We start from the raw sequence: 12654 nt of genomic DNA, 5'->3' as shown, positions 1-12654 counted from the left end.
TGCCTGGCAGGGAACCTTCTCAGACCTTCCAGCTGGAACCCTTCAAGGACAGCACAGCCCGCACGCACCCCTCCCCTGGAACGGAAGGAGGGGCTGTGTCTGCCCAACAGGCCGAGGTAATCTTGGGGTGCTTGAGGGGCGGGGGGGGGGGTCTGGACGCTCCCTCTGCCGGGGGCGGGAGGGGGCGAGGAGCGAGGGTCTGTCTTGTCGACTATATTTGGGTTGTTTACTGTGTTGCCTGGAGTCCTGGGGCAGCAGGGAACAGCTGAGATGGCCAGTGACGAAGCGCCCAGCACTGGCCCCTTCACCCTCTCGCCCTCCTCCCGCCCGCCCTCGGCCTCTCCTGGGGGGAAGGGACTGCCATGTCTTTCCCACCCCCCTCCCCCCGCCCAGGGAGGGGGCGCTGCAGAGGACTGGCAGGACTTAGCTGGTGCTCGGTGCAGAGTTGGGCCACGGGCGGGGGCTTCCCTGCTGGACAGACCGTCCGCAGCTTGGGGTAATACCTGTGGGGAGTCCCCCTCCCGCCCCACCCCCCTGGGGCTCAAACTCCGGGACTCCAGCTAAAGCCTCAGCTGCCCAGGCCAGTGGGGCGGGAGTGTCCTCGGTACAGCCACTTGAAAACAAGGTGCATCTCTGAGTGAGCTTATTGCACCCACCCAGGGGGCCACAGAAAAGGTACAGGGAAACACTTCTGAATTCTGGTGCCTGGGGTCTGGGTGTCAGCTCTGAGGCTGCGTCTGGGGCCTCCGAACAAAGTGAGCTGAGTCAGCTGAGGGGAGAAACAGAGAAGGGGAGGGCGGTGGGGGCTGGGCCTGTCCAGCTGGTCTCAGCTGTGACCTCGATGGGAAGAGGGTGTGGGAGATGGGGTCCCCGGGCCCCCTTAGCTCCTGTCCACCCTTCCCCAGGAGGCATCAGAGCCCCCCACGTGGGCACCAGCAGGCCTGGCTCTCCTGCCTAGCCCACTTCCACGTGATGTCAGCTTCCAAGCCCCTGGTGGGGGGCTTCTCCCCACCTACCGGGCTGGGGGCCAGGCTGCCCTGGGGTGCGTTTTGGGGGTGGGAGTCAGCTTCATGGGAACATCCTGACAATCCAACCATCTTCTGGTTCCCCCCTGAAGGGCACCCAGAGGGGTCCAGGCTGCACCCATGGTCTCACGCTCAGTCTCTCCCACATTCAGGCACCCTGCAGCTCCCGGAGGGGGAGGGGGGACATGGGCCCCGACGGGAGCCACAGGGGCGCCTGGGACTGCCCGTGAGTCCTGGACAGGGTGGGAGACAGGCCGCTGGCGCCGGCCCCTACCTTCTTGACGGCGCACTGGAAGCCCGTCTGCTTGTCCTCCATCCTGTGCACCTCCCCGAAGGAGCCCCTGCCCAGGCACGGCTGCTGCGCGGCCCAGTGGACCTCCTCTCGGTACTCGTAATCCACAGGCTTGAGTTTCTGGGGTGGGCAGGAGAGAGGTCGGTGTCAGCGCCCAGGGCGGTGGGGGGCGCTGGGTCACCAGGCGCTGGGCTGTGCTCTCACAACCAAAGCCCCCCGACGCCCTCCTGCATGGTGTTTATTGATTCGTTCATTTCTGTGGGTTTGGAGTCACACCCAGCTGCGCTCAGGGCTCACTCCTGCCTCTGCACCCAGGGGTCACTCCCCCCTGGTGGGCCAGCGGGAGCTATGTGGTGCCGGGCCCGAGCTGCAGTTTGCCGCGTGCAGGGCACATGCCCAGCCTGCGGCACTGTGGCTCCAGCCCCCGTCAGGCCGGACTCTGGGGGATGCTGGGGACCAAGAGAGGCAGAAGAGACCCCCTGGACTTGGAGTTGTGGGACAGAAACGGGCCATCAACAGCCCTGACCACAACACGACGGGGACTAGGGGACCAAGAGCAGGAGACGCTAAAGAGGGGCGGGGGCCCAAGGATAGAGCCGGCGGCAGATGGAGTAAAACCTAGAAATCTGGAGCCAGATCGGTGCCGGCACTGCAGGGGAAAGATGACTTCAGCAAGAAATGAAAAAGTAAAACAAACAAAAGCAACCACTCCCCAAATTTGAATTTGGGAAGATCCTGTAAGGTTACAGAGACTAAAAACAGCCGGAACAACAGTACAACGGGGAGGGCTTGTACGTGGCTGTGGCTGACCCTGACCTGGGTTTAAGCCCCGGCCCCCCATCCCACAGGGCATTGGGTGTGGCCCCCAAATAAAAACAAAGAAAAACAAAGTTACAGAGCTACCCAGGAAGAGAAAAAGAGGGAAAGGGAAAGATGGAAAATGGGTGTGAAGCTGCTGTCCCTGTCGTCACACGGGCTGTGCCTGCTTCGAGGATCTACCGTCTAACACACACATCCTCAGGGCCGAGGTGACCGTCTAGAAGGACAGAAGGCCAGCACAGCTGGAAGGGCAGCAGGGAGGGCGCTGGCCTCGCATGTTCATGAGTGAACCCCAGGTTCATTCCCGGGCACCCCATAGGGTCCCCCAAGCTCCTCAGGAGCGATTCCTGAGCACAGAGCCAGGAGTATCAGCCCTGAGCATCACCTGTCACCCCCCAACAAACAAACAAAAACCCAAACTGACAAACCCAAAACCTGCACAGACCTGGAAGCTGAAAGGTGAGCCCCAGGCGAGCAGGGCGCAGGTGCCCGGTGACACCCGCCAGCACGTACGCCTTTGCCTGACTGTGGCCCGTCCCACCTTGATTCCTTCGAGGGCTGCTCCCCATCCTTCCGTCAGGTTGGCCCCTGACGTGACTGTCCCCCGTGGCCTTCTGTGTGGCCCCTGGCTGGGAGGCGCTGACTGACAGAACACTCCTGCGGGGCAGGCCTGACACCCCTTCTCCCTGGGGTCCCAGGGACGCCCCTTCTCCCTGGCTGTTCCCACCCAGCTCCTGCGTGCGAGACAGTGCTGGCCTCGGCCTAAGTGTGTGCGCCTAGGGGTCCCTTACCTCAGTAAGCAGGACCCCCTCGCTGTCCTCAGTTTGGGGGCTGGGATCCCGGGGCCTGGAGCCCCCCGTCGACCAGGTCTTGGCCAGGCTGGCCAGGCTGTGGGCCTGGCCGGGACTCACGCTGCCCTGCAAAGCGTGGACCAGGTACTCCTCCATGGAGAACTTCTCGCCCGGGCCCCGTGGGGGGCGGCTGGGGTCCGGGGGCCGGGGCAGGGGTTTCTGCGCATCGATACAGGCCAGCTGGCTCAGGGGCAGAGGCGGGAGGGGTTTCTGCCTGTCCGAGGGGGCCAGTTTGCCCAGGAGGAAGGACTCTAGCGGGTGAGGCTTCCAGGGCTGCAGGTGGAAGGGGAAGGGATGGGGCAGGCGGCTGCAGGGGAAGGGGTGTGCGGGCAGGGGCAGGGGGCCCGCATGCTGAGGGTGGGGGAGTTTCCGCATGTGGTTGAGACACTGCAAGGGGCTGATCAGTTTGTACAGTTCTGGCCGGGGCGGTCCGGGCTGCAGGCCCTCCCCGAGCTTCTTAAAACAGAGCTGGCCGAGGTCGGGCTCCTGTAGGGGCTTGGTGAACTGTGGGGCACTTCGGACATAGGGGGCGCTGAGGGGGGACTCGTCTTCCTGGGGGGGGAAGGAAAGACAGAGGCATTAGGAGACAGGCGAGGGCGCAGGTGCCCTGGGTGGGGTGGGGGCGGGGGGCGGGCGTCACCTGCACGGGGACTGTGCAGCTCTCCTGCTCGGGGGTCCGGGGGAGAGGTCTGGCCGGTGCCGGCTTGGGGCGCCTCTTCCGGCGCTTCTTCCGGGCTTTGCTGCGCCGTTTCCGCCTCGGGCACGCGTGGGCCATCTTGCCCTCGGTGGCATGAGCCACATTGTTGGGGACCTGGTCAGGGCCCTCGGGCTGGCTAGAGGAGGAGGAAGGGGCGGACAGGTGGGCGTTGAGAACGAGGGGCTCGGGAAAGGGAACAAGGAAGGGCGCCGCGGGCCAGGGCACGGGCTGAGGTCAGGTCCCAGCGGAGCGGGCACCTGGGTGACCGTCCTCTGGCCCCAGTGGGCGCAGGATTTCCCGCAGGCAGGTGGCCATGAGGTTCCCACAAGACGGTGCTGGGGCCGCAGAGACAGTCCCGGGAGGAAGGGGCCTTGCATGTGGCTCACTCCGGTTGGGTCCCTGGCACCACTGGGGAGGCCCGGGGAAGCCCCAGCTCCACAGGGCCTGGGCAGCACCAGCCTCCCGCTCTGGCATCGGCCCAGTGGCCGGCTAGCTGAGAATTGCCGGGAGGGGCCCCAGGACTCTGAGCACTGCTTGGAAGTCCCCCTGCACGCCCACCATGAAGTAGCTCCCTGCGAAGTGAGCCCACAGACAAGCTGGCAGTCAACAGCCGTGCCGGCGGGCCGGGGGGCACACCGCGGTTCTGGAGTGGGGGGTAGACAAGCAAATCTTTTAAATTATTTTTGGTTTTGGGGCCACACCCATTGGTGCTCAGGGATCGCTCCTGGTGGGCTTGGGAGGGGAGCGCTGTATGGGTGCCAGGGATCTAACAGGGTGCCCTACCCGCTATACTATCTCTCCAGGCCCAAGACAAGCAATTCTTGCAGCTCTCCACGGTGGGGTGTCCTGGGAGGGGGCCTAGGGGAGCACGGGACTGGGTGGGTCACGACCCCGAGCAGGCCATGTCTGCCCTGACCAACCCTTGTTAGTCAGCCCAGGAAGGAGCGAGCTTTGGCTGGGGCCCCGGGAAGGAGGGGTGGTGGTGGGAGGGGGCCTCTCCCCACACCCCCACCTGCTGGGCAGGGTCCTTGTGGCTCCGAGTTGGTTCTTGGGCGCCCCCCACTCCCTCCCCAGGCATCAACGGCCACAGGAGCTTTTGGAGGCGGCCAAGGCCAAAGAACATCTCTCAGGGCTGATCACAGCCCCTGTCACCGTCGGGGGGGGTCTCATGGTCTGCCCCCCCGCAAAGGAAGCAGACTCGCCCCAGTGTGGGGGCGGGGGCCGCTGCGGGCCTCCTGTGGGCCTGTCCCAGGAAGGGAGCCATGCTGGGCCAAAAGGCAGGCCAGGAATGCTGCGGGAGTGTCTGGGCTCAAGGGCAGCGGCCCCGGCCCTCCCGCCTTCTTATCACCAGCAGTTTGCGAACCCCGAGAAGCCAGGGCCGCGTGCCCGGGAGGCGGGAACTGCGCCCAGCTTCTGCTGCAGTGGCCAGAGCCTCTGGGGGCCCTGGGGAGAGATGAAGTCTGGCTCGGGACCCTGAGCTGCTCCCCCCCACCCCATCTGTCCCCCTCTGGCCTCCTGGGGTGCGACTGCAGGAGAAGCCCCCTCCCCATGCGCACCGCCATGGCCTGCACCCTCCCCCTGATGGGACAGGAGGTCTCCGGGACACAAGAGTCCCTGGGGCCAGCGGCTGGCGGGGTGGGGCACGGTACAGGGCGCCTGGGCTTACCTGTACTGCTTGGAACCTGCGATGAAGATCCGCTCCGAGAAGGTGGGGCTGAACTCCTGGCTGTTCTCACCTGAGTAAGGGAAGGCAGGGCAGGGCTCAGGGGGGTGCCTCAGCCCCCGGGGCCCAGCCCTGCCCCCCGGGCCAGCTCCCCTCCCACTCTGGCTTCGTGGCCAAGGCTGGGGGTCACGGTGCTACGTGGTCAGCAGGGCACCCGCTTCATCCCCTCCCGGGGAACTTAAGCGAACCAACCCCTGCATCGGACAGTGGTGCACAGCAAACACTCGAGGAGTACACGCGTGTGCACCTGTGTAAACACGTGTGCGTGCCTGGTCTGGGTGGAGCGGGGATGTTTCTCGGGTTCTGGGGGCTGCTGGGGTTTGTTGAGCGGAAGCGGCCTGGTTTGAGGCCCAGGGGCAGGTCTGGGGTGGGGCCACAGCCAGGTGGAAGGCACTCAAGGGGGGCAGGCGTCACAGGGGGTCTTCTGGGGGACCCGACCTCTCCGGAGATGCCCACGCTCACCGCAGGAGGTGCGAGTTGGGTCAGTTCCCCAGACACACCCCTGAGCCCCAACTCCCCACCTCGGGCTGAATCTTGGCTCCCTGCCCCTTCCCCGGGGCCCCCGCGCCCGCCCGCCCGTGCCGGGCCTCACATTCGGCCTGGGCGATGATGGAGATGGCCGCCGGGCCCCCCGCGGAGCCCTCCTTGGCGGTGCCTTTGGTGATCACGTCGTTCAGGATCTCCCACTTCCCGCAGAACACGGGGCTCTTCACCGCCTCCAGCGGGCTGAGGGCGCTGTCCTTGCCCAGGGCCTGCGTCTTCTCCTTGGTGCCGCCGGCGAGCTCCTTCTGCTGCGCCGCCGAGCCCGGCGTGCCCGGGCAGGCCACCTCCATCACTGCCATCTCCCGGGCCGACGCTCACCTGCGCGAGGCGGGCGGGGCGTCACTGCCGGCCCCCTGTCGGGGTGGCCCCTCCGTGGACGCCCCGCTGAGCCTCCTCGGGGACAGCGCCACGCCCAGGCCCCCGCCACTGCTCCCGGGGCTCAATCTCCTGCTTGTCGCATGAACAGGGCGGCGGGCCACATGCAAACCTGGAGATTGTCCCTGATTTGGGGCGACCCTCCCTTCTTGGAGGACTGGGCTACACTGTCCCCTGTGGCTTTTCTCCAACCAGGTTTGGTTTCGTTTCCTTGTAGGAGTAGGGGGCCACACATCCGTGTGTGTGTGTGTGTGTGTGTGTGTGTGTGTGTGTGTGTGTGTGAACATGAATGGACAGAGTCATGTATGTATGATGGAGGTTTTTTTTTGTTTTTTTTTTAGCCTTTTGGGTCACACCTGGCATTTGACAGGAATTACTCCTGGTGGTGCTGGGGGACCATATGGCAAGCTGGGAATCGAACCTGGGTCGGCTGCGTGCAAGGCAAACACCCTACCCGCTCCAGCCCCCCTAGATGGAGATTTCTAGACATCATCTTCTTTTCCCCTAACAGGCAACATCTAACAGTGTCGTTTCTGAGTTTCTGACACCAACCTCCACCTCCCGTAAGACAGGATAAAGCCCAAAGGTGGGGGTGGGGGTGAGGAGGCCAGATCCACGGGCAAGAGCATGGCACCATCTCCACGGGGGCTGACTCCCGGGGGACCTTCTGAGGCATGACTTGCTTTGGACGACCCCCAGGAGGGCCGCTGTGCAGACGGGCCCCGACACTGGGACCCTGGCTCCGGAGGATGGCAGGCTGGCCCCTCTGCACTGGGGGCACAGTGGCAGGTCACGGAGCCTCAGGGAGCTGGGACGCAGCAGGCTGAAGCTCCCTGAGATCAGAGGTGGTATGAGGGTTGTGTGTGTGTGTGGGGGGGGGGTCACTGCAACGATGTCTCCCAGCCCCGCCCTCAAGGGCCCCCACCTTTGGATCAGCAGCTGTCAGGTTAGTCAATCTGCTGATCTGGAGGCTTAGAAAGGGGTGCTCTTAGGGAAGCCCCCAGTGAACAACCTCCATCCTCCCAGAGCGGTCCAGCCCCTTGGAGAGCGGAACCGGCTCCGAGTCCCGCCCTCCCGACAGAGGCAGGGAGGTGTAACCACTTCATTGCCACTCGAGCAAACAGGCCTGCCTGGGTCCGACCCCTGGCACCCCACGGGGTCCCTTGAACCTACCAGGAAGAAGGCCTGAACCTCACTGGGTGTGGACCCCCAGCAAAACAGACACAAACAGACCCAAGGCCATTCGCCTGCAGTTTTTGGGGGCCGCTGGGCCAGGCTGCTACCTCACATCTCTCTGGGGAGCAGAGTGGAGAGGAGAGCCCCTGGGGAGCTGCGGGGGGCCACGGCCAGCGGAGGGAACTGGGGATGACCTGCCGAGGCTCGAGCAATCCAGGGTCAGGACAAGAGGGAGTCCCGTCAATGGCAGAGATGAGCCGGGGGGGGGGGTCTCACCGCTCGGCCTCCCCTGGCCTCCACCTGCTTGAGAGGCTGTGGGCAGGCCCGGCATGCACCCCGGGGTGACCCTTTTATCTGGTTGCTGAGTGGCTGCAGGCCAGGCCCAGCCTCCCTCCCGCTCACACAGGCAACTGGGCTCACGGGCTCAGGGCCTCGTCCAGCTCCCTGTGACAGTGCCCGCCGTGGGCAGAGCCCCTAGGAGGCTGCGGGGGAGCCAGCCTGGCCACGTGAAGGGCACGGGGAAGAGGGGGGGCCCTCACCTCCTGGGGCCATGCGTCCTGACCAGGAGAGGTGCCACACGGGCTGTGCTGGGCACGTGACCGTGACTCACCCCCTCAAGGACTTCCAAGGGCTATTCTGGGGACACTGGGCTGGCAGGAGCCCCCGCCCCCTCCCGTCTCTGTAGGCTCTGCTTTAAGTCTGGGATGCTGTCTGGGCTTGGTCCCGGGCCTGTTAGCCCCGCTGGTCGCCTCGTGGCTTTGTTCCTCCTCTCCTGTGACCTGGAGTAGGGGGAGTGACGACTGTGTGGGAATCGGCTGTGCCTTTCTGAAGGCAAGGCGGAGCCCCCATGCGCCCTGGCTCCCCCGAGGGAAAGCACAGGGAAAGGAGCGGGGTGGACGTGTGTGTTTGTGAAAGCACAGGGAAAGGAGCTGGGGTAGACCTCTGTGTGTGTGTGTGTGTGTGTGTATGTGTGTGTGTGTGTGTGTGTGTGTGTGTATGTGAAAGCACAGGGAAAGGAGGGGGTAGATGTGTGTGTGTGTGTGTGTGTGTGAAAGCACAGGGAAAGGGGTGGACCTCTGTGTGTGTGTGTGTGTGTGTGTGTGTGTGTGTGTGTGTGTGTGTGTAAGCACAGGGAAAGGAGCGGGTGGACGTGTGTGTATGTGTGTGTGTGAAAGCACAGGGAAAGGAGCGGGTGGACCTCTGTGTGTGTGTGTGTGTGTGTGTGTGTGTGTGTGTATGTGTGTGTCCTGGTGCCTGAAGTGAGTCCACTGCCTGTGCTCTGGCTTCTGTCGTGATGGGGGTCTCTCCCCGGAGCAGTCTGGGCTAGAATGGCAGGGAGGGTCCTGGAAGGACCTGGACTTACCTGCCTGAACACCTGCTCTGGACAACACTTTTTTTTTGAGGGGGGAGGGGGAAACAGGGCACACCCAGAAGTGCTTAGGGGTTCATTTGGCTCAGATGCTCTCCTGGTGGTGGGCTCAGGAGCCATATGGGGGTCAAACCTGGTGGGCCGTGAGCAAGGCAGGTGCCCGCCCCGCTGTGTACGCATGCTCTGAGCCCGGAACAACAATCTTGGGCCCTGACACTCACACCCGACGCCCTCATTGGTTAGAGACTTTTGGTCCCAGCTGAGGAAATTTTTTTCTGCCCCACCCCCCACCCCCCAGTGCTGGGGTCTCACGCATGTAAGGCAAGTGCATGACTGCTAGGCTAGATCCCAGTCCCAGGCAAAGTCCCAGGTGTGCCTTTGTTCGGGGGCCATACCCTGGTTCCATTCACTTCTGGCGCCGCTGGGGAATAGAACCGGTGCCGAGCATTAAGGCACACTTTGCGTGAGTTCACTCCGCTGAGTTCTCTCTGACCCGATGAGGCTTTTTTGGTTTGTTTGTTTTTGTTCTCAGGCCACACCTGGTAGTGCTCTGGGGTTACTCCTGGCAGGGTCGGGGTGGGGGGGCGGGAAACCACATGGGATGCTGGGGATTGGATGCAGGTCGGCCGCATGCAGGGCCAGTGCCCTACCTGCTGCACTACTGTTTGGCCCCTCTGGCTGAGGAATGACTGGGTTCCAGGACGACTCTGGGGAGGCTGGCGAGCCCCCACCGAGCTCCACGTGGCTTGGACAGTTCAAGGCCCTGAGCTTTCACCACATTCTCTAAAGGAAAGGTCTGACATTTCCCAGAGGACTGCTACGGCCCGAAGATCAAGGCCAAGGCCAAGTGCCCGATCCTGGTTCCACTCTCACCCACGAAGGAAGAGCCCGATAATGCGGCACATTCCATCCCGACAGCCAGTCCGGATAAACCAGACGAGCTCTCAAGTGACTTCTTGAAGTTCTCGAGTTAGCCGGACCGACTCAAGCCGCTGCTGGGCAGGGGGCCAGTTTCTGTCCTTGGAACCCAGTCTCCGGGTGACTCTGAGGCCAAGGGGCCGGGGTCACCATCTGGCCCCTGCCTTAGGCCTCAGGCCGAGGGTCGGGTATGGCAGCCACTAGCTGTGCGCGGCTCTGCACTCTCACACCAGCTCAGATCAAGTGAGCAATCCAAAACAGTTCCTGTTACGCACATCACACTGGGCGGGCAGAGTCCTCGGCCTGCACAAGGAGGACGTGCTGGTCTTGGAGAGCTACGCTTTCTCCAACGGCCGAACCTTATTGTGCCTGCGATTCTGGGACAGGAATGGGGTTAGGGCTAAATGAAGTTCTAGCTAATTGGATGGTACAAAAATAATGGAACCAGAAGACATCGGTTCCAGCCTGGTCTATAATATATGTAATATATACACAGACAGGTTCGTCCTTTCTCCCTGTCCGCAGGGAGCTTAGGTTTACTGAGTAATACCCATCACAGTGCTCCCGACGCACTCCCATTCCTATGTTTATCTGGGATCTATAGCGAGATGCCCCCAGGAGAGCCATCCTATAAGCTTAATGTATCTCTAACTGTGTCCATACAAAGTGACTAATATTATTAAGGAGCAGAATTAAGGCGAATGTTTATATGGTGGGACTGGAGTGATAGCACAGCAGGTAGGGTGTTTGCCCTGCACACGGCCAACCCGGGTTTGATTTCTCCGTCCCTTCCGGAGAGCCTGGCAAGCTACCGAGTGTATCCTGTCCACACAGCAGAGCCTGGCAAGCTACCCGTGGCATATTTGATAACCCAAAACAGTAACAAGTCTCACAATGGAGATGTCACTGGTGCCTGCTTGAGCAAATCGATAAACAACAGGATGACAGTGCTACAGTGATACACACATATAGAAGTGGTAAGACCATTTTTTAAAAAAAATTTGGCTTTGGGCCAAGTATCTCTTACCCCAGAGATACTCAGGGGTAACTCCTGGCTCTACACTCAGAAATTTCTCCCGGTGGTATATAGGGGACCATATGGGATGCTGGGGATCAAACCTGGGTCAGCCAGGTACAAGGCAAGGGCCCTACCCACTGTACTTTCTCTCTCTCCAGCCCTAGGAGGCCCATTTTTGGTTTAGTTTTGTTTGTGGGTCACACCTGGCAGTGCTCTGAGCTTCAGAAGTCATTCCTGGTACTGCTCAGGGGAGCTTATGGGGTGCCGGGAATGAGTCTAGCATGCAATGCAGTGCTCTACCTGTCGTACTCTCTCTCTGGCAGCAGTAGGACCAGCTCACCCCATCTATATGAAAGTGCTAGAAGAATGGCAGGGCTCGGGATGGAGGGCTTGCCTGCCTTCATCACCCAAGGCCGCCACAGAATCCTAAATCGCCAAGGAAGAGAGTTCAAAAGCCAGTGGATGAGGAAATCAGAAATCTTTTGTATTTTTTTTTTCTTTTTTTGGAGGGGAGCCTGGGGCCATCCCCAGCAGTGCGGAGAGGACCACGGGATCACACCTGGGGCTCCCATGTGCAAAGCGTGTGCTCTTTGGGCCATTTCCTCTGGTCCAGGAAATCTCTTGAGATTCTTTCCAGTTCTCCAAACAACTGGTTTATCAGTACTACTCCAGTCTGGACTTCAATCCTGTTTACGAATAATTTATCATTTTATTGATTTATTTTTTTGCTTTAGGGCCACACCCAGTGGTGCAACTGGTGTTGGCTGCCTGCAAAGCCAATGCCTCCTCTCTTCCCAACCCCTACTCTGCCCATGAAAACCTCATTTTCAGATGTGAAAACAGGCTCAGAGACACCCAGAAACTCTCCAAGACTCACACCATTATAGCTATGGGGCGCTGAGGAGCCACCAGCTGATGTCCCGGGAGCCCGCCCGGGAATCCTGGGGTGGGTCTCCAAGTTTTCTGTTTGTTTTGTTTTTTTGGGGTCATACCCAGAAGTGCTAGGAGCTACTCCAGCCCCCTGCTGGGGGTCACTCCCGGCGATGCTCAGGGTGACCAGACTACTCAAACTGGGCCTCCTGGACACAAAACATACCCTCAACCCTGGGAGCCGTCCCTGTGGCCCCGGCATCCACGGCTTCCTCCTCTAAGTTCCTCTCTGAGCTTCCGGGATGGGGCAGAGGGATTGCCGTCTGTCCGGCTGGCTGGGTTGAGATGCCATGTGGACGTGTGCTCCCTTGCCCTTCTGCAACCCTCCGTGCCACCCACGGGAGGACAGACTTCTGCATCTCAGCTCTGCAGCCAAAGGGCTGCGCCTTATACCGAGTCCTCCCCCTCTGCGCTGCGGTGCTCCAGGTCCAGCAGGGAAACACAGGCCTTCATCTCAGCAATGAGCGAGAAGAAGAGCGGGGAGCGCGACTGTCTGGCATGCAACCCATCTGCATTCGATCCCTGGCCACACCCGGAGGAAGCCCGGAGCGCGGAGCCAGGAGGAAGCCCTGAGCACCGCCAGGTGTGGTCCCCACGCAACAGCAACCACTCAAAGTCTTTGGGCCATCCAAACCATGTCCAGAGAGGGGCCAGAGCAGACCGCCTCCCGTGGGCGTGGAAAGGGTCTACTCTGGCTTCCCAGGGGGGCCCCACGGCAGAGTGGACTGACTCAGCTTCCTGAATAAGACATTAGTCGAAAACCAATCTCATCCGGCTGCTTCCTCTTTTCAGCCCCTTCGGAGGCCCAAGGCACAGCCTCTTGAGGAGCTCACATTCCACCCCAGAGGTGACAGTGTCAGAGAAGGGTTTGGGGCGAGGGTGGTGATGGGGCTGCCTGCCAGGGGGCTGGGGTGGAGC

General features: G+C 61.8%; 1 protein-coding gene across 1 annotated transcript in view; it reads right to left on the bottom strand.

Moving 5' to 3' along the window:
- The window catches only part of MAP3K14 (mitogen-activated protein kinase kinase kinase 14), a 42367-nt gene that overhangs the window by 14164 nt on the left and 15549 nt on the right, over positions 1-12654 (bottom strand). Inside the window, exons 2-6 of the mRNA XM_004621018.2 lie at positions 6000-6268; positions 5351-5420; positions 3628-3820; positions 2928-3539; positions 1300-1437 (exon numbers count right to left, since the gene is read on the bottom strand). Coding sequence (XP_004621075.2) covers positions 1300-1437; positions 2928-3539; positions 3628-3820; positions 5351-5420; positions 6000-6249 — 1263 coding nt within the window. The 5' untranslated portion in view covers positions 6250-6268. The remainder of the gene's footprint in view (positions 1-1299; positions 1438-2927; positions 3540-3627; positions 3821-5350; positions 5421-5999; positions 6269-12654) is intronic.

Source organism: Sorex araneus, chromosome 3 (assembly GCF_027595985.1).
Source record: "Sorex araneus isolate mSorAra2 chromosome 3, mSorAra2.pri, whole genome shotgun sequence".
In the NCBI taxonomy this organism is placed as follows: Eukaryota; Metazoa; Chordata; class Mammalia; order Eulipotyphla; family Soricidae; genus Sorex; species Sorex araneus.
Note: the sequence above shows the minus strand (reverse complement) of the source record. Positions and strands in the feature narration are given on the sequence as shown.